The 22,421-nt window shown below is 35.6% G+C and overlaps 2 protein-coding genes across 8 annotated transcripts; one reads left to right on the forward strand and one right to left on the reverse strand.

The window, feature by feature from the left end:
- Positions 1-1,597: 1,597 nt before the first annotated feature.
- On the reverse strand, positions 1,598-22,055 carry LOC138318363 (acidic fibroblast growth factor intracellular-binding protein-like). 7 transcript variants are annotated; one of them, XM_069260664.1, is made up of 11 exons: positions 21,821-22,055; positions 11,741-11,900; positions 10,562-10,760; positions 10,169-10,295; positions 8,457-8,557; positions 7,234-7,367; positions 6,324-6,432; positions 5,762-5,831; positions 5,125-5,211; positions 3,117-3,220; positions 1,598-2,636 (listed from the first exon to the last, which is right to left on the reverse strand). In XM_069260664.1, the coding sequence occupies exons 2-11, from the start codon at positions 11,820-11,822 to the stop codon at positions 2,555-2,557; spliced, it is 1,095 nt and encodes a 364-aa protein (XP_069116765.1). In that variant the 5' UTR covers positions 11,823-11,900; positions 21,821-22,055; the 3' UTR covers positions 1,598-2,554. The 7 variants fall into 7 exon arrangements, with proteins under 7 accessions (XP_069116765.1, XP_069116761.1, XP_069116763.1 ...); XM_069260660.1 differs by lacking the exon at positions 21,821-22,055 and adding an exon at positions 21,546-21,814; XM_069260662.1 differs by lacking the exon at positions 21,821-22,055 and adding an exon at positions 21,546-21,814 and having other exon boundaries at positions 11,741-11,914.
- LOC138319647 (uncharacterized) lies at positions 12,996-13,442 on the forward strand. The gene has a single exon (XM_069262796.1). It carries the CDS (start codon positions 12,996-12,998, stop codon positions 13,440-13,442), a length of 447 nt encoding a protein of 148 aa, XP_069118897.1.
- Positions 22,056-22,421: the final 366 nt, after the last annotated feature.

Below are 22,421 nucleotides of genomic sequence, written 5' to 3' on the forward strand. Positions count from 1 at the left end.
GAAACTTAAGTATCTCGGAACTTGCTATTGTATTCATGCCTTTCCTCGATGTCCATAGTTTTTTTTCCAGTGTAACTTGAGTATATAGATATCAGAAACAAATGTTTCTTATTTGAGATTCTGGCAACTCCGTTTTTTTTACTCTCGGCAGATGTACACCTCTGTATGTGCTTAGGGGTTTTTAGATATACTCTTAAATAGTCAAATAGAGGGGAATGTCTTTGATATGTCACAAAAGTTCAGTAATTACATGTATCAGATGGTTTGAATACCATTTTGGAAAAGAAAAAAATTTGACTTACATATTAATAAAACAAAATGTACTTCTGGTTTTGAATGTTAAATTTTCGAAAAACCAGGTAAAATAAGTCACTTTCATGCTTTCACAAATTATATTAATTCAGATAATTGGTCATACCAAACCATGATATAATGTTTAAACTTGGTATTGATAAAGAATACACTTAAATGTAGCTAGCCAAGGGAAAATGTCTTTGAACCGGCGGAGTTCCTCTGCTTGCCAACAAAGATAAAGAAGGATTTTCCAATCTCTATGTATATTACGTTTCTGTAGATATAGATCTACCATCCAAGCTACCATATATTTATAGTTCTGACAGTTGAATTTATTTTGGATCTATAACTACAAATGAGGTACTTGCATGTGTTCATAACTGTTACATGTATACATACATCTGAGATCATGATCTCTGTCTATAAAGGGGCCGCAGTGGTCAAGTGGTTATAAGATGTCCGGATATATTACCAAAAGCCCTCAATCCATCTCATGTTCCAATCCCATGAGAGGCAGTTGCCAGGTACTGACTGCTGGTCGGTGGTTTTTCTCTGGGTACTCCAGTTTTCCTCCACCAACAAACCTGGAATGTCCTTACATGACCCTGGCTGTTAATAGGACGTTAAACTAATAAAACCCTCTGTCTATAACAATCTGTCTGTTTGAGAACAGCAAGGCTGTCCTCAGGCAGCCTAAGATCTAATCATGTATGCAAGTACAATTTACCATACATTGTATATATGTAATCCTAAATCCCAGCCTTCAACAATGTTTGTTGTAGAGGAAGCATTAAGTACAAATTGGCCCTTTCGGCATCTTGAAGTTTTCAAAATTTTTATTTTTCATGCTTAAAGTATTGTCCTTATTAAAAACAAGACCTATAACCCAATATGCATGCAGAAATTCATGTCAGTTGTTAGAAATAACAACATTTCACAACTTGCATCCATGGGGCCTGTTGAAATTTTCAAAATACTGTGTTTTCTCCCTTACAATGATTGTTCACACCCATTAAAACACTTATATTTCAATATTACTATTTAAATCAATGTCAATTGTGACAGGTAACAGTATTTAAACACCAAAACTGTAACCTGGAGATTTCCAACACTGATGCCACTGTAAAGTGGTATTCCATAAGCCCTCTTTTCTTCAAGAGTTGAGCTAACAAAATTGAATTACATGAAAGGTATTTGTGGCCCAGCTGTTACTGTTATGGCATATTTCTTAATTGTACTTACTCTCAGCTTATTTTTTCACATATTATTGGTTATCTAGACCCCAGTGAATATAACAATAATATTCTCTCATACATGTAATACAACAATAAGAATACATTCCCTTTGATGATCTTTATTTTTGTAAATTGATGAGATATCTCATAAGTTCAATAATTATTGTTTTCTTAGATTGAATGGGAGTCAAATATGTTGTAGTAGTATGTACACAGAATGACTACTAGAAAACTTTAAACAAAATAACACTTTTATATCAGTAAGATATTAATGCCCTTCCCTCTTTATATCATAGAGGGATAGGACAGGACAGAAATGGGTAATACTTACAACAGCCCTTATTTCATGGTGGGGGTATAGAAAGGTTTTCAACCTACAGCTCAATTCTACCATCTTTGATAGTTTCCGTCAATTTATAAAAGATATAACCTCATTACATAAAGAAACAAAAATACAATGTATCACATTCCCAACAGGAAATATTTGCACATTAAGTACACAAATATATCAATAAGTTACTACTGTTCACATACAAAAATGTATGATATTTTGTAAAGTTCAATATCACTCGGAACAAAATTTCTATTAAATGACAAACCTGTTAAGTTGTAATAAGAATGAATAATGACTAGACTAAACAGCACTGTTAACGTTGTTCTTCATGAAATTCTCAATTAGCGATAATGCAGTTACCGATAATTCATTCATTTATCAATGAAAACAAATTTGTATTCTTCCAATACTAAGACTGGGGCACTTAATTATGATATTACAGTGATGAATAAGATAAAAGTTCTTTTCTGCAGTGCATAATTCAACTTGAAAGGAAATAACATAAAGCTGAGATCACCATATGTTTGAAGCTGACATTCAAAACACACTCAAGAGTATGTTGGTGCATGTTCCAATCACAAATTCTAATTTGCCATTTTGTCCATCAACACAGCAGTATGTGCAAGCTTGCTTATACGAGAACCTATGGAATGTTTAATCAGTTTAAGACCATCTCCTCTTTGTCCTCCTCTCAGCTATGGTACATCTGTACTATACAGGATGTCAGAGTATTCATGTATCGATCCCATACAGCTTTGTGCCTGGCTAAGTTCCTGGAACAAATATCAATATATTACAGTTTAAAACATTAAATTTCTCTGTACAAATTATCATTTTCAGGCCTCAACTATACAGCTAGTCTACAACACTGCATAAGTTTACCACATTAAAATTTCGCTGTTACAAATTATCATTTGAAGGTCACACCTACACTTGATATCTCTTTCGCACACAAGTATCCCAGAATATTAGTACATATCCCATTACATATTAGTATAAATCTGTTATTATACACATTATTATATTACATTCTGTAACTGACCTTCAAAAGACAAATGTTTTAAATGATACTTTATACAAAGAATTCATAATTCATTACATCTGTCATTTTCAATGAAATATAATAATATGTTTCAATTGTCTTTATAATTTTCAAACTATTGTTTAAAAATAACAATTAAAATCAACATTCAAAATTCTGTTTTTGTATTTCACAAAGTAGACCTAAACATAAGAGTGAAAAAGCTTAATACCTATGACGGAAAACATCTAGTTGAGGATAAGCATCTCTATAGGCCGTTAATACAGTATTCACTTCATCCTTCAGCCAACGTCCTTGCATACATGGCTCTATTATCTGGAGAGAAAAAAACCAGGAAAAAATGTAGATAAAATCTTAATCAGTCAGTCATCTTTTTCAGTTTGCTAATGAAGGTATAGGAATTAACTATAAATACACACACAAATATTTAGTATCAAGTATGCATATTCTTCATTTGTCATGTCAAATTTTAATGACTTTACTGATACTCGGACATTCACTGGACGACAACAACCAGCTAATCAAAGTGCCAAGGTCACTCATAGATGCTTTGAATGAAGGACTCATACAAAGGAATAAAGAAATTAGTTTTTCAGTCTGCAGTGTTGCATTTCGGAGTTTAACAAAATATCGTATCAGTATACCGTATTTGTTTTATGATATTTAAAGTTTTCAAGAACAAAAAGTTGAATAACTCATTTTCCTGAAATAACTGATATAAATTTTTAAATTCAAATTATTTCTGAAATAAAGATTTCAACACCAATGAAACCGTTCAGAATCTGAGTATCATTTTTTGTCATTCTTTATGAATTACTAAATTATCAATTTCATCAATGTCTCTTCAAAGATAAAGAAAGTAATAAGTTAACATATCCGTATCTTAATATCCACTTAACTTTTAAGAATATTTTTGGTAAAATATAACAATAGAAATATTACCATTTCTGGATATGTTTTGGTTTCCTTTTTAGAAGACTAACATGAGTTGCTTTGACGACTTTTGACTAATAAATCATGGCCAGATACTTTTACCAAATAAAAGGTACATTATTTCATTACGTATATCACTCGGATTTCTTTTACATCAAGAAAACTTCATGTAATTTATCAGAATATAGCAAGTCTTTCGTAAGCCTAACAGTTAACTGGTTGGCGACCTATTATCGTGCAGAACATTTTATCGTGAGTTTTGCTTTGCCGACTTTTGACTAATAATAAATCATGGTCATGTACTTTTGTAAAATAAAGGGTACATTATTGGTTACTTATAACACTCAAATTTCTTTCGAATTCATAAGAACGCTAACATAAAAAAAACTTCATGCAATGCACCAGACTTTAGCAAGTCTTCATAAGGCTACCGTACATTACAAGGCAATATCAGTTCATATATAGATCTATATTAGATCTATATTATCATGATTTTTTGTAAGTTTATGTTGATAAATTTTGTACTTTGTCCCTTTCACTATAACGCAGTTGTCGATAAACAAAAGACACAACTCCCAGTGACAGAACAAGACAGGAAACTCGTCCTCAAAACTTTTAACTTTTACTGCCCAATAATATCATCAGATATAGTGCGTCAATGGAACCAACACAAAAAACTTTATAAGCATTATAAGAAGTTTCTTTTGCAGTTACATTCCTAACATTTGATTAAAATAATCGATCAGTAGCATGAATTATGTAAAATTTAAATAAACATACACAATCCGAAATCCACCGAAAGTCTGTCGCGGAGGAAGACAGCGAAGAAGGCGTTACTCGTGATTTTCTGGAGACCAGTGTTCTCGGAGTAATACAAATATCTTAGAGTCCCAACTGAACACTTAAATCACTCCATCCATGGTGTATATGTATGTACAAATTCAATGTCTGTGGTTTTGAATATTGGGGTTTTATTATTTCGTACCATCAAATATTAAGTGAAATGAACAAAACAACTTTAAATTTTCGTCGCGGAGTGGTTTCATTGTTTTGATGTGCACAGGCTCTCTGAGCGTATCTAAGAATGCTGTTTCACAGCATCAAAAAGTATGGCTACTCAACTAATTAGCATCAAATCTAGCTGAAAATATCTTTCAATATTCTTTAATATACCAAGTAAATTTCAATATGTCTTTGATTTAATGTTCCCAAATAGAACTCATTGTATTTTGATATTGGTGCACTGTACTGCATCTACCATAATAGCATGCACATAGCAATTTTACCTTTTCCAGAAGGTCAATGAATATGTCTCGAGCTTCTTTGCTGTGATTTAATCCATATGCAATATTCACTATTGCCTTTGACATGTTCTGTAAGAAAACAAAATGCTCATGCAGTTGACAGAAAAAGGAACACTACATTCCCTATGGCAAGGCATGATCAACACATTAACTAAACAATTTGGTGATAACAGTCCCCTAACTGGAAGTAAGTTCAATGTAGGTTTTACTTGACTTAGATCATTACATGACCTTTGGTACACAACACACAGTCTAGAATGTCCTACCTACTGGTATGTATACAAGTAACTCAACAGTAGATATAACTGTAACAGGAGAGGTGAAAATGTTGCGGCCAGCCTTGGATTCAAACCTGGGACCTTCGAACACTAGCCAAATGCTGTACCGCTGAGCTTCCTGGTCACCGATGATCAACCCAGTCCAATCCCGCTACCTGACAATATGTCTCTTTAGAACCCTATATATATGTAATTAATGGTCTACATTGATTTAAGTTTATGTTAGTTCCCCATTTAAACAACATATCATTAATATTAAGTATTTTAACAAAATTTAATATTTGTAAGAAGTCACAATCACCTATGTATCATTAAGCAGATTAATCTAATAGTTTACTCACTTTAAAATTATCATCTAAATCCTGATGAATTTTCTTTGGAAGTGTGCCTTTTGTAGCACTCAAAACCAAACTGAAAATGAAAGAAACATTTGTCATACTGATTCTTCTTAACCAAGAAAATAATTACATTCCAGTCATAACATACCACAAATGAAGTAAATACATGTAATAGAGTGCCACATTCCAAACTATATAACTGGTGGGAGCTATAGAGACAACCCCTCAAACCAAATAGGATATTACAACTAACAGGTATTTGTTACTATAATTATATGTAGTTATGACTTTTTTTTTCCAACCTTGGCAATATAATTTCAGTTTTTAATAATTTAAAAACTTGTTGATTACAAACCCAAACATTTAGTAGAGTATATCAGACTAAAGTAGTTGTTGTAAGTGTGTTTTGATGCAGATATTATATAAGTTTGTATGAAACTCTACCCATTGAAGTTTAGTACCCTTATAACTACCATTATAGGTACTTTTTGTAAAATGTCTGTTAAGTATTCATTTAAAAAACAATGGAGGAAGAACAATAATATACAGTGACACATTTAATCACCTTTTATGTTCGTCTAAGCTTTCCTTGTCCAGCAGGAGCTTAAACTCACGGAGATCCTGAAGAAACCTGCGGTCAAGGTCAACATCCATATCCTCATGTCTTATTGAATCTATAAAGGGAGGTAATCACATAGAATCTGGAATAACAGTGGAGTAATCACATAGAATCTATACAGGGACATAAATCAGATAGAATATATAAAGGGAGATAATCAAATAGAATCTATAAAGGGAGATAATCACATAGAATCTATACAGACAGATATAATCAGATAGAATCTATAAAGGGAAATAATCACATAGAATCTACACAGGGACATAATCAGATAGAATCTATAAAGGGAGATAATCACATAGAATCTATACAGGGACATAATCAGATAGAATCTATAAAGGGAGATAATCACATAGAATCTATACAGGAAGATAACAATCTATAGCCGTTTAAGGATATTATAATATTTTGTCTATAGAAACAGTCTAACTTAACAGTGTCACTGTGAGTGCTCATGAATCTATATATTGTGTGTGTTCTATAGTCTATGCATACACAAAATCTTTTTTACAAATCTTTGGACAACCATCAAAATAGTTGTTTATAGCTTTGTTTTACATTACCCATACATTTCATGATCTTTTAAACATTTTTAACTATACCATAGAGTATAGCATGGAGCCCTAAATTTCTTCAACAGAAGAATACACCAGCAAAAGTTGTTTGGTGCTTTCATTAAAAGAATATTTTTTCATATCCTAAAATCTATTGTCATTGACAAGTCATTTATGAATTGTCTGGGAAGTTAAAAACAATTCTGATAACATCGGAGACAGTCGGAGACCAATTTACAGCTACTGTAATACAACATTTTATTATCAGCTTTTGAATCACTATAGATATAAGAGTAACACACCTTTAGCAGTATATGACCAGTTAGCTATCATACATGTGGCACAATGGACAAAGTCATAGAAAGTTAGGTGACTGAGCTTCTTCTTTCCTGTTTCAAATCGGTTGTTGGCAATGAACACAATGGCAGCGTATTCCCTGTAAAGGATTCATGTATTTTTCAATCACAGTATGTTACAATTTGTATTACTATCTATGAAGGACAGAACATGAGATAACTAAACAATACATAAAAACAAAAGAATGCCATGTGACTTTACATTTGATTTCCCCAAACATAATTCATGGTTGAACATCTGTACCACAGTTATTTTATCCTGATAGATGTGACATTTTTATAGATTCACTGCCATTTTTAACAAGCAGAAAGACTACAATGTATCAGAGCCTAATTTTAATAAGATTGCAATGCAATAGATATACATATAATTACTTACTTTGCGAGTACTTCTGAGACAAGATTGAGATTACTTACTTTGTGAGTACTTCTGAGTTAAGATTACTTACTTTGCAAGTACTTCTGAGACTATATTAAGATTACTTACTTTGCGAGTACTTCTGAGACTAAATTAAGATTTCTTATTTTCGAGCACTTCTGAGACTAAATTAAGATTTCTTATTTCCGAGTACTTCTGAGACTAGATTAAGATTACTTACTTTGCGAGTACTTCTGAGACTAGATTAAGATTACGTACTTTGCGAGTATTTCTGAGACTAGGTTAAGATTACTTACTTAGCGAGTACTTCTGAGACTAGGTTAAAATTACTAACTTTGCGAGTACTTTTGGGACTTGATTAAGATTACTTACTTTGTGGGTACTTCTGTGACTAGATTAAGATTACTTACTTTGCGGGTACTTCTGTGACTAGATTAAGATTACTTACTTTGCGAGTACATCTGGGACTTGATTAAGATTACTTACTTTGTGGGTACTTCTGTGACTAGATTAAGATTACTTACTTTGCGGGTACTTCTGTGACTAGATTAAGATTACTTACTTTGCGAGTACTTCTGGGACTTGATTAAGATTACTTACTTTGCGAGTACTTCTGGGACTTGATTAAGATAACTTACTTTGCGAGTACTTCTGGGACTTGATTAAGATTACTTACTTTGCGAGTACTTCTGAGACTAGATTAAGATTACTTACTTTGTGAGTACTTCTGAGACTAGATTAAGATTACTTACTTTTTGAGTACTTCTGGGACTAGATTAAGATAACTTACTTTGCGAGTACTTCTGAGACTAGATAGTGTGTTTGTATGTTTTCTACCAGTGAACCTGCCAGGTCTTCTACGGTTTTGAACACTCTCTTCAGATTATCAAACTGTTGTATTTAAAACATAACAATTAGCATAATATCTGTAATACAGGTACAGTATTAGTTTTTCATAGCTTTATGTGAAATACAAAATATTGGTGCATTCAGAGCTAATTGGGGAGATCTTACCCAGGTACATGAAATGAAAATGTAAAGAAATACAAAATGTAATATGTAAAATAAACAAACTGATTTGTGATCTTTAATACAAGTTGGACTGTGAATTTTGTCAACTAATAAAAAAAAGAAAAAAAGGATACATTGGCAAAATTTAGTGTTTTCAAGATGGCGGCTGTGGCGGCCATCTTGGATTTTGGATCAAACCCGAAAAATAACAACACTTTGTCGGGACCATGTCAGGATCATTTCATGCAAGTTTCAGCCAAATCGCACCGGTAGAACTTGAGAAGAAGTTCAAAATGTGTTTTCAAGATGGCGGCTGTGGCGGCCATCTTGGATTTCGGATCGACCCGAAAAATAACAACACTTTGTCGGGACCATGTCAGGATCATTTCATGCAAGTTTCAGCCAAATCGCACCGGTAGAAACTTGAGAAGAAGTTCAAAATGTGTTTTCAAGATGGCGGCTGTGGCGGCCATCTTGGATTTCGGATCGACCGAAAAAATAACAACACTTTTGTTGGGACCATGTCAGGATCATTTCATGCAAGTTTCAGCCAAATCGCACTGGTAGAACTTGAGAAGAAGTTCAAAAATGTGTTTTCAAGATGGCGGCTGTGGCGGCCATCTTGGATTTAAATTGGATCAACCCGAAAAATAACAACACTTTGTCGGGACCATGTCAGGATCAATTTCACTCAAGTTTCAGCCAAATCGCACCCGGTAGAACTCGAGAAGAAGTTCAAAATGTGTTTTCAAGATGGCGGCTGTGGCGGCCATCTTGGATTTCGGATCGACCCGAAAAATAACAACACTTTGTACGGGACCATGTCAGGATCATTTCACGCAAGTTTCAGCCAAATCGCACCGGTAGAACTTGAGAGAAGTTCAAAATGTGTTTTCAAGATGGGCGGCTGTGGCAGGCCATCTTGGATTTCGGATCGACCCGAAAAAAAAACAACACTTTGTCGGGACCATGTCAGGATCATTTCATGCAAGTTTCAGCCAAATCGCACACCGGTAGAACTTGAGAAAGAAGTTACAAAATGTGTTTTACAAGATGGTCGGCGATGATGGGCGGACCATACATCGGATTACGGATCAGACCACCCTAAAAAAAACAACACTATGTATCGGGTACCAATGTCAGGATCATTTCACGTCAAGATTCATCCTTAATCGCAGCTGGTAAAAACCTTATGAGAATAAGTTCAAAATGTGAAAAGTTAACTCAACGGCACGGTCGCACGTCGGGGACGTGCGGACGTCGCACGTGCTCGTACAGACGACGGACGAAACATGATGACTATAGGTCATCCTGACCCAGGACCATCGGGTCCAGCATGACCCCTAAAAAGGATACATTGGCAAAATTTAGCAAATTACAAATGAATATAAGTTGACATTATAACAATACCTGGTATGTGGATTGGATATTCCATACAACTACTATAAGGAGCAGTATATGTTGGCAATATGTCAGCCATCCATGACTTACCTGACGTCGACATGATCTGAGAGGCACTCTGGTTTTCTCACAAACATCATCTAAATCTTTTCTGTTTCTGGAGGACAGCTTCTTACCTAGAACTTCCCTAACTACAAGGGCATCAAACTGGTAATATCTGAAATTAAACAAATACAAAAATTCCAATTACTAATAAACACATGTACATAGTCATACTCCTGGCTGGAGAACCAGCATTTTTTTGAACTTAGATATTACTTAATACATTTTAAATATTTTGAGTCGTCAGTACCCACTGACCCACATATTATATATAAATGTATGAATAGGATATTACCTATCAAGATGGCATGAATATTTGGCAGAACATTTTGGTTTCAGTCATAATCTTGCGCTAAAACAAAAACAGACTGCAACTGATACCTTTCTATGAGAAGTTTCTGTGTCTGGGGATCCAGCTGGTAGAGGTGCTGCTCTGCTAGTTTTGTGGGATCCTTCAGAAGCTTTTCCAGGTTGATAAAGAGACGGTAATTATCCTGTGTATCAGATACCAAGTCCTGGAAACTCACCCCCATATTGTGAAGTACACCTCGCTTCTGTAGTACTGAAGATGCATCTTGTGCTATAAAACAGAAATGTCATAGTAGATAGAAATCAATTATGAGTAAAGAAACAAAAGATTAATTCATAACTGCACAAGTTCTGCAAAGCAACATTTAAGTGCAGTTTTTGCAAAAATTCACAGCATGAAAAGCACTAATATAAGATTTATGAATGACTGGTAAAATACTGAGATGTATATCAGAAGTTCTCCATTTTCATGCATGTGAAATGTATATACATTTATCCTGCAACCAGCTTAGATATAGTTGGTATACACCTAACATATATTTCGCTGTAATGAGCACTGACCGGAAAAAACATATTTAAGAATTTCAGCATGTGAACCAATTCAACTGACATACTTCTGAGACATACGGTATTTGAAAGATTAACACCTTTGCAACAATGTTGGCATCTTTCAGCTTAAATATATTCATTTTTTAAATTAATAAATATTCCAGCTAGAATACAAAGTATACATGGTTAGTTTTAAAATATAAAGAGTTTCTTTGGCTCATTCTTGGCTCAGAAAGAAAAACTTGGCTTGCCACTTTTGTCTTTCTTAACACTCGCCAAAATACACATATACGGTAATATATATAAATATTATAAGACAAGTCCTGACCATGTATCTATGTATTCTATTTACTCTTTGCATATTACAGAGTTATTTGCCCTTGCATTAAAGAATTGATTGTTACAATTCATCACATTTTTAGGTGTTTAGAGGCATATTCTTCAAATAAAACAACATCCATTTTGCTTCCAAAGTTATTACTTTTGTATACATATATAATGATATCACAATCTATACCTACCTGCAAGAGCAAATACTACTTTTATATGTGAAGACAAAATCACTGGCCAATATGGTGAATGAAAAAAAATCAAGTCATCAAAGTTAAAAAATTCAAGACTGATATACTGTAGAGTGGAGATAGAGCATCATGCTGATTGATTAACATTATGCATTTATATGGAGAGTGCAATTATAGTTACCTGAATAGCCACTCAGCCATAGCTCATACAGATCTGTGTCAATCACAGTAAAGTTACCAACGAAGACATCGACCACAGCCATTGAATGTCAGTCAGAATACTGTGTCATATAGTAACTGGTGCAGAAGTAGAAATTCTGGACATATTTTTTTCAGTCAGTCTAAAAAAGAAAAACTGCAGAATATCTTTTTGTAAAGCAAAATTTCGAGATTGCAGAAAATGAAGAAAAGATACATAAATAATGTTACAAATTAATGTTTCCAGCAGTTGAAATTTCAGATTTATTTGATAATTTGGATACTGTCCTTACAATGGTGACATTCGTATAATTTGATAGTTGAATTTGGTAATTATAAGGAGAGCTAATTATATAACAGGCTGGTCTCACCCACAGGCGCCTGCTTCTAATTTTTGAAAAAATATCAAAGCCTACACTGCTATATGAACATAGTAGCTAGGGGAGGGCTATTATAGTTTTTTTCAAAACCAAAAACGGGTTAATGCCAGTGTCTCATCTGTACTCTCAGAGGCGTCTACTTCTGTTTGTGGAAAATTTATTAAAATACAATGACCTATCCCTGTCAGTAGGGGTACTGGGACCCTACTAGTCATTGTGAAAGAACAGTAGTCATGATTTAGGAAATAGGAAAAAAAATTATTGTTTGCATCTCACAAAACACATTATTTCCACATAAAGAAAACAACACTATCATGAAGTATTTGTCAGCAGTTCCAGATATTCGGAAATCTGTACGCACCGTAGAATAGGCACACAATCACGACTGCTGTTCCGTCACGACTACTGGTTAGGTTCCAGAGGGCTATTTTATTTTTTTTAACAACAAGAAGCAGACGCCGTCCTATACCTCTAACATTGTTGGAGTAGTGGAACTGCAGAGGACCAGAAACATATATCAGCTAGTGTATATATTGGAGTGAGACTTGGCTACTCAAATTCAACGAGGACAAGTGCAAGTCACTACACGTCGGGAAACACACTGGAGGGAACACTGGATATGTGCTTTTAAATACAACATTAGAAGAAGTGGAAGAAGAAAAGGACCTTGGAGTCATATTTGATAAAGAGCTTACATTTGACAAACACATTAGCGAAAAAGTACAAAAAGCAACTTCAATTTTCGGTATGATCAGAAGAACATTTAAGTTCCTAGATTCTAAACTATTTATTCCACTTTACAAATCTTTGGTAAGAACCCATCTGGAATATGCAAGTGTTGTCTGGAGACCATATAAAATGAAACACATTGAACAGTTGGAAGGAGTACAAAGAAAGGCGACTAAACAACTACCGGGAATGGATAACCTATCTTATCCTGAGAGGCTTAAGAAGTTAAAACTCCCAACCCTGAGTTACAGACGTGTACGAGGTGACATGATAGAAACCTACAAGGCAGTTACAGGGAAATACGACAAAGGAGCAACCCAGTTCATAAGGATGTGGTCCGACACATCAGAGAGGTCTAGCACTAGGACAAACTCGCTGAAAATATTCCCCCAGCATACTAAAACATTGATCAGGAAGAACTCATTCTCCGTTAGGATTGCTTCAATATGGAACAACCTACCAGACCATGTCGTTACATCTAAGACATTGGACACCTTCAAAACAGATTGGACAATCACTGGAACGAACAGGAAATCAAATACAATAACTATAAAGAGAATATCAGCTAGGAAGTGACTATAATCATAATATGTAACTAAAAATATTACGAGTCCAGCAAAGAGGATCTATAAGGAGCCTGTGCTGGAAAACATCATTAAGAATCATTAAGAATATATATATACTGTATTACTATCTAGGCATATCATTCTAATGTGTTTCTCTGAGGATCCAGAGAAGTAATTCGTTATGGTATTTTAGATAACGAGTTCAAAACTTCGAGTTGGTGTCAGATGAATGTGCTGCTGTTCTGATATCAGCTGTCAATGAATGAACATGTTTGTAGTGTGGATTTCTTTACATCATTTATACATATCAATATATTTTATATGTAATACATTGCTTTCTTATCCTACCTTATATACCCAATATACACCACATAGAGGCGGCTACTAGGCCTAATTATAAGCAGTGTTGATCTAGGCCTAGTCAATCAACGGACATCTGTCTTTCATTCACCGGAAGTGATTTGATTACGATACTGTACAAACCAACCAACGGAAAACGGAATAAACCGGAACTGGTATAGGAATACAGTTCCGTATCAAGTCTTTCTGCACTACTATTTTTTCCATTACACTCTTTTTTTATTATCCCTTTTCTCGAAATTTTCCTCATCTCATCTGTTGATGGATTTTAACCACGCTTGACATCGAAATAGAAATATCAATATTTTTATTAACTTCGCTAGCCAAGGATACAGTGGACTGAATCATTTGGCTAGCGAAGTTGTATTTTTATGTACCACTTAAACTTTTTTTGCTTATTAATTAAATACAATGTCTCAAAAAATACAGGAGCGGGGTTCATATACAAAATAGCAATTTACAAAAAGAATTTTTTAAAAGTACAACGCCTTGTCTGATACCTTGGTGTTGTCAAAATGAAGGTGATATGGAATTTCACTCAATCTGTGCTAATGGGCGAAAGACTATGTTCTACCAATTCTGACACATTCTTTTTCTTCAGAACTTTTTTCGTCCATCAGTGAAATGCATTTCGATTTTTCCTCCAATCTAATAAAATCTAATTATTATCTTTATTTATATTTCAGGAAATGACTTACGTTTGCATAACGTGTATTTATTTATTTATAATTAAGATATTCTATTTTGATGTGGTTCTGAAACAACGTAACAATCTAATCAGCATTTCACTTTCATTTCGACCTCCTCTGAGATCTTTACAATCTACACATTGTTGAAACCAAACATTGAAGACTCTGAATATTTTCCACCTCAATTCAATGTATACAGAAATGACAGAGAACAATATGACGGGGGTGGTGTTCTGATTGCAATAAATAAAGACTAGTTAAGCACAGTGGTTGAAGTTCTTGAGCCAGATCAAAAGTGTGAACTGTATGGGTTAAAATAGGAATAGGTGGTAAAAAATCATTATACATCTGCTCATACTACAATCCCAAAACATTTAACAAAATGGGTGCTCAAGCCTTTGAAAAATCGATTCGGCGCGCATCACAAATTAAGAATGCATCGCTCATTATTGGTGGGGACTTTAATCTTCCTGTGATAGACTGGAGAACCAACCAAACCAAACCCAATACAACCCGTCAGTCCATTCATTCCAAATTTGTTGATCTCCTAGACGATACAGATCTCACTCAATTAGTCAAAGAACCAACCCGCCAAAACAACATATTAGATCTCTTAATTACAAATTTTACAAACCAAATCCAAAGCAAAGAAATTCTTCCATGACTTTCAGACCACAATTTTGTATTTGCCGAGTACCTATGCACACCAAGCAAACTCCCACAGAAACCCCGTAGATAACACTTAATAAACGAGCTAAGTGGGACAACGTACGGAGCGATCTAAAACAGATGTATGAAAACATTAAAGGTGACAAAAACATCACATTTGGCAAATGTTTAAGGGTACTGTTCACGAAAGCATTAAAAGTAATGTGCCACACAAAACAGCAAAAAACAAAAGACAGTTACCCATGGATCACCCCTGAAATTAAACATTTAATACACAAACGGGATCGTTTGTACAAAAAATGAAAAAATCAGGCCACGAAGATCTTAAAACTAAACTTAAAAGTCTAAATAAAAACACCAGATACAAAAACTCACTCGAAAAACATACTGGAAATATATCGAAGGTATCATTACCCCTCAAAAGAAAGTGATCGACCCATGAAAAAGTTTTGGACCTATATCAAGCATAGGAAGGCAGATCACAACGGTGTAGCACCACTCAATAAAGATGGCAAACTGATTACTGACTCCTTCAATAAAGCTGTAGTCTTAAAGGACCAGTTCAAATCTGTTTTCTCTAAAGCTACCAACCTAAACAGGGAACATTTCCAACAACAATACAACATGTCACAGACTGACCATCCTACACTTGACAGTATAGTATAAATATCTCTAAAGAGGGAGTCCAAAAACTCCTAAATAATCTGAATCCATCCAAAGCTGCAGGTCCAGATAACACCAAACCATTATTCCTAAAAGAAATGTCATCAGAAATTGCTCCCATTCTAACCCTGTTATTTAAGCAATCATTAGCTTCAGGTGATGTACCATCAGACTGGAAGGTAGCCCATGTGTCACCTATCTACAAAATAATAAATATTATAGGCTAATATCACTCACTTGTATCTGCAGGGCATATCGTAGTAAGTAACATCATGTCTCATGCCGACCGAAATAACATCATCTATCCTCTCCAACATGGCTTCAGACAATCTCGGTCATGTGAAACTCAACTTTTAGAATTTTTAGATGATGTCTCCAAAAATATTTAAAATAACAAACAGACAGATGTGCTCATTCTTGACTTCTCAAGAGCTTTCGATAAGGTCAGTAACATTCTTCTCATTCATAAACTCTATAACTATGGCATCAGGGGGAACGTAAACAGATGGATAAAAAACTTTGGCGAACTTTCCCCACCACTCCTTGTAGAGTCGGGGGTCCCTCAGGGGTCTATTCTCGGCCAAAGCTTGTTCTTATATTACATCAATGATATGCCACCTTACCTCTCATCTTCAGTTAATTTGTTCGCCGATGACACTATCTCGTACATAACCATTACATAAAAAAGATTCAGAAACAATCAAACATAATTATCATCTTCATTGTCACTGTTTGGAACACACTGATAAGGCAAAATATCTGGGCGTAACAAACCAATACGACTTAAAATGGGACTCCCACATCAACAACATCACCTGCACAGCCAATAAGACCCTTGGCTTTATTAGACGAAATCTAAAAAATTAATTAAAAAAGATAAAAAAGATAAAAAAGAAGCATACAAATCTTTAGTACGTCCCTCACTTGAATATTCCTGTACAGTGTTGGGCCCATACCAGAAGGGAGACATTAATAAGCTAGAAATGGTCCAACGCAGAGCTGCTCGATATGCCACTAACAGATGTCATAACACCTCAAGCGTCAGTGACATGCTTGAACACATAGAGTGGTCTAGCTTATCGGCTAGAAGAAAAAACGCACGGCTTACTATGCTTTTAAAAATCACTAACAGCATAGTAGCTATTAAAAAGACCAATACTTGACCTCACAGTTACGCCCTACCAGACACTCCCATACACTTGCATACCAAATACATTACTGTAGAACTGATTCTTGCAAACACTTCTTCTTTCTCCGCACTATCCAAGACTGGAACTCTCTTACGCCAGATCTTGTAATCTTGAAGTCGCTTGACTCCTTCAAAACTCGTCTTTCATCTGTAATTTAATTATTTTCTTCACTTCCCCTGTTCATAGCCACACCTTCAACAATATCGACATGATCTTCAATTTGATGAAGTAGGTCGATTACTAGGTAGATGTAACGAATTGTCCTATCAGTGGTCAACTATTGCTTGATGTACAGGCCGAGTCCATCATCAGGTTGAGCTGTTCTACCTATAGCGCTGACAATATGGATTAAGCAACTTTGCTGATTGCAGATAAAATGCTGGATTGACCATATGCAGTGCATGATGTTGGTCCACACTTCAAGTAACGCATAGTTTATGGTTAGTAAAAGTTTGAAGAAATCTCAGTGAGACCTCAGTAGTTTTTATACAAACAGAACGTCATCCAAACTCTAAGCCTCTAATGCCAGAAAAATACTGTTACACAACTATAAAACACATTTGATTATTTTTGAAAGACATGTGTGAGGAAGGAATAACTCGTATGTACACGGGTCATCAAACAACTGGGAACAACTAAGTACAAACCATTGACTTGCATTTCTCTTTTTTTGATTTAGATTTTGAAGAAAATTTCATATATGTTCACATTTTATCAACAACTAAGGTGATTTCTAAACAACAACCATTGACTGCTTCGCCTATCTGTTTGTGATGAGTTCTCTAGATTTCATTCGTCTCTTAATATAACCACAAGAAAGCTCTTCGGCTCAAAGAATGAAACGTTCTAGCAATCAAATTAGCTCCAAAACCTGTCATACTGTTAAGTATCTGCTGATTTGAAAATGATAAAACAAAAAACAGTTTGGCAAATATCAAGGACGGTTGAATGTATCAGGTGAATATAATCTAAATAGATGACAGGAAGTGTAGAGGTTGGGAATATTTATATAAACGCCACATCGATTACTACTTCAGATATAGGTCTCTTGTATCTACTTTATACACGAGTGCATATTAATGACAGTACGGGGATCAATGTTGAACATGGTTTTATGATAGTAATTATCATCATCGACATCACCCAAGTGGTTTCCACCATTTTGCTTCTGCAATGGTATATTACAGTAATCCAATTCTCTCTTGTCTCTAGTCTCGTTTTTCTCTTTCGGAGTTTGACGGAGATGGATAATTCTTTTGACAGCAGCTTGGTTGCTAGGAAGTTGTCTACAGGAGTCCTCAAATGCTTTGACTGCCTGCTGTGTGTTCCCAAACAGCTGGTGACATATCCCGACCAGATTATATAAAATTGGGAAGTAACATTCACCGTAGATAGGGTGGGCCATCATAGCTACGAGAGTCCCCAGTAATGTCTGGGACATAGCGATGTTGCCGACTCTGTGGGCCGATAACACAAGGAGAAAGGTGGCATACGGAAGTGATGGGAGGTTGATTGGCTCGTCGCTTGCTTGCACCTCCATGTCTAGTTCCGGCGGATACAATCTATACTTCGTTTTATGGATAGCATAGGAAAAGACGAAGGAGCGTTTGGCCTTCTGTAGCAGCGTGTATCCTTTACCACATACCTCATCGACATACTCCGCAAAACGCCCGTATGGCTGTAATAACCCTCTCTGTTGACATGCGTATATCACACGTATTGCTTCCTCAAATGCTTTCCTGTAACAACCGACATTGTAATAGAACGTGGCAAGTGAGAGTATACCATGACTGGTATCTTTTTCTGCTGAAACATGGAGAAATCGTTTGTGTTTCTTAATCTGTCTGTAAGCAGTTTTATTGCTGTTTTCTCGGTATTGAATCAACTCTGCAGTTGCTTTTCCAGAAATAGCGGTCATGCAGTGAATATAATATAATAGTCCTACATCCAACACGATACCAGAATATCTACGAAATGCTGTGTGTGCTAGTTTTAAGATTTGGGAAGTATTAATGGATGCATCAGCAGCACATCTCGAATTTACCCAGACGCACATATCCTGATTGAATTCGTGGCATCTTTCATCACCCGGTGGTGGATAGAATGATTGACTGTTCTGTATTAATTGAGGCAAGGACTGAAGACTCCGGCACAGAAACAGGCAGTTATGCCCCAGACTATGGTGCCTGTTCAGCACACGGAGCAGTATTGTTCTATTCTCACCGGCTATCTTCGAAAGAAACATGTTGTGACTAAGAATAAAATAGTTTGGTAAGAATCCGGTTTGAACACATTGCAGTAGAATGGTAAAACAATACCAAAAGCACTGGATAATATTGTCATCCACCCACAACGACGATTCGGAGTGTTCTACTGCATGGAAAACTATTGTCTTCATAAAGTAGGAACAAAGAAGATCATTGACGCATTCATCACGCTCAATGCACTCTTTCAAGAACATTTTCAGTAAGGCATACGTTTTCAACTGTACGTGGTTAAATGACTTAACAAGAGTTTTTTCGGCAAACGCGAACGAAATCCGCCACTGCATTGCGAACAAATTAGACTGTTTGTCACCGATGGCAACTACATGAAAACCTTGTTTAATTATATGTCTGACCAGTTGTCTGGATGGCCAATTGCAGTATTTTGTACGATTACCGAAATCGCTAAGGTCACTCGGCCATGACAGACAGTGGAAACTCGGGGCGATATCCATATCTACACCTTCAGTGCTTAGTCCACTACAAGGGCCATGGATATAACTCTCTTCACCTTTCATATGCGTCAACATATGTCTTAGGAAAATAGAGCTAGACAAATACTTGGAACCGTTGATAAGGTTCAACGAATGCACCACTGCTATGATAGGTTGGACTCCTTCATGCTGAAACCTGAGTAGAGTATATCCCGGTCTGCAGTCAGTGTTGTCCAATACCAGGACAGTTTTACTGGTGTCGGTCTCTGATATCACGTCATGGGGTTGAACTACAATAGCATTGTTTATCACTAACATGCAGTCATCATCCGAACTTGCAAAATCCAAACCCTCTGCCTTTGAACCAGTGTGTATGATCATAACGCCAGAATACTGTCGAAGGTTTTCGTTAAACCATCTCACAAAACGTCGTACATTCACTGTCTCTTCAGAACCAATTCCAGGATGAAAATCAAGTTTTCTGGACAGAAACATTGAAAGTCGATGTGTATCATTTGTATCCATGATAGGGACTGTCAATGATAGATAATCGTCCCACTGTCATTCAGGTACATTGCGATCCAGTTGTTCTGTAAATCATAATGAACAATCATTTAATGGACAGCTTTCATTTTGATTTGTGAAAACATGAAGTGATTTTTGCCTAATCTATTGAAATTTTAAATTTTAAATTTTAAAGAAAGCTGTGATTTGGTTTGTATGTCGTATCAGCAGCTAATTCCATTTGTGGCCGCGGAATGGTCTTCTCTGTACATAGCTGCTGTGAACTTTACAAACTGTCCAGTTTCATAATAGCAAAAGGCGACTAAATTTGGGATATGATAATTTTATACTTCATAAACAGACTTTATCCTTCCATACGTCTACCTTGAGATCGGCCCTTCCATGTGAGAAAGGCTTTGGGTTCTATCCTCTGGATGAGACACAGCAAGTTCTATAAAAGTTGATTTTGCATTATGAAAGTAGGGAGACTGAATTGACTGTTTTCAGTGTGATGTATGGCAGAACAGGGACTGCTGTTCAGTGTCTTTGACATTATGCTCCATTGAAAAGGCAAGTTTCCACCATTACATGGAGACATGACATAACACGATCGTAACACACAAACAAGTTCTCAACACATTGTTCTGTATGCAGCTGAGGCCCTCAAATGACCTTAGCAGTGAATAGGACGTTAATCGTAACCCATTAACCAAACAGTCTTCATCTATATGGTATATATATATACACATATGTGATGCTGTTTGCTATGCCCACTTGTTCGTTTACTTACCAAAACAATGACCTAACTGAAACATAGTATGCAGCGCATTATATACTGCTAACTAAGTCCCCACATTCTGTATATGAGTGCAAACCAACACAAGTTTCTCTCAACCAGGGAGCTAAATCCACAACCTTCCATCACATGGACGAACCCTCAAATCGAAAGGCCAAATGCGAGGTTTGATTTGGTTTGGTTTATTATTGTCACGTCTTATTAACAGCCAGGGTCATTTTAATGACGGCTTCCTATTTATGTGGTGTCTTGCGTGTGTGAAATGTGAAGTGGGTGTCTTGGGAGATTGCGGTATGTTCGTGTTGTGTCTTCTTTTATAGTGGTACTCTTGAAAATGAAAATAGCGTGACATTTACACTCGCCTTTTACTATCATATGATGGAGACAGCAGGTACATTTTAAAAGCCTTTTTGTAAACAAGGGGAAGGTACATATTCCTACTTTTAAGAATGACTTAAAACAATAATCACCAGGAAGTAAACCGATATTAATTAATATAACAATTATTCGAAACATATTCAATATGCATGTGGAATAAACTTACCTAGCTGTTTCATGAACAATCATTCCTCTCCAAAATAATATGCATATTCCTCTGAGAAATGTCACATTAGATCACCACAAATCGTCATCATTGACGGCCTGGTCTTATACGAAGTAGAACACATGAAAACGTTGGAACACATAATACCTTAATTATTGCATGAAGTCGCCATTCTCTTTACGAAGCGAGACAATTAGATTATTAAAACAAAACTACTCCTGCAGAAAGTAAATGTATATAAGAAATTGACAGATTTTCTAAACATTAATACACACATTACTACTTGCGCTTATTCTTCTGAGTCACCAGTTGATCGACTTATAAAGGAAATTAAAATTTCTCCAGATTCAAGCGATAAACCACTTGACACTTCTTAACGTATACTGTGTTTGGTTCAGGGATTGACGTATTGTTAGATGTTATAACATTTCCATACTTATGACATCCTGAACTGATTAATGCAAAACATGGGTCATTTACGTGAGGAATTATCTTATGTATCACGCAATCACTTTGTAACTGCGAGCGTGTGGTAGGTAACTATGAAATATTCGTCTTGTGCCTTCCTATGCTAGCATGCCTTTAAGTTTAGCATTTGTCTATTGAGATGACATACTCGGGCTCTGTCTAGTGTCGAGACTTACCTCAGTGTATAAAACGTTCAGTACTCGATGAGTGGTACGAACGGTTTGCCCCTTGTTAACTTTATCGGACCAAATGAGGTATGCGTTTTAGTGACGGTTGCATTATGCTTCATAGGATATCACTATAAAAGAGCACCTGTGCACAATGAATTCAAATGTGCTAAACAAACAAAAACAAAAACAATGTCATTCACTGTTTCCCTGTTATATCAGTCATTGTTATTATTATTAT

Source organism: Argopecten irradians, chromosome 3 (assembly GCF_041381155.1).
Source record: "Argopecten irradians isolate NY chromosome 3, Ai_NY, whole genome shotgun sequence".
Classification (NCBI taxonomy): Eukaryota; Metazoa; Mollusca; class Bivalvia; order Pectinida; family Pectinidae; genus Argopecten; species Argopecten irradians.

Coding starts and splice junctions, on each gene's coding strand:
- LOC138319647 (XM_069262796.1), top strand. CDS start 12,996: ATGAAACACATTGAACAGTTGGAAGGAGTACAAAGAAAGGCGACTAAA.
- LOC138318363 (XM_069260658.1), bottom strand. CDS start 20,226: ATGGATACAAATGATACACATCGACTTTCAATGTTTCTGTCCAGAAAA.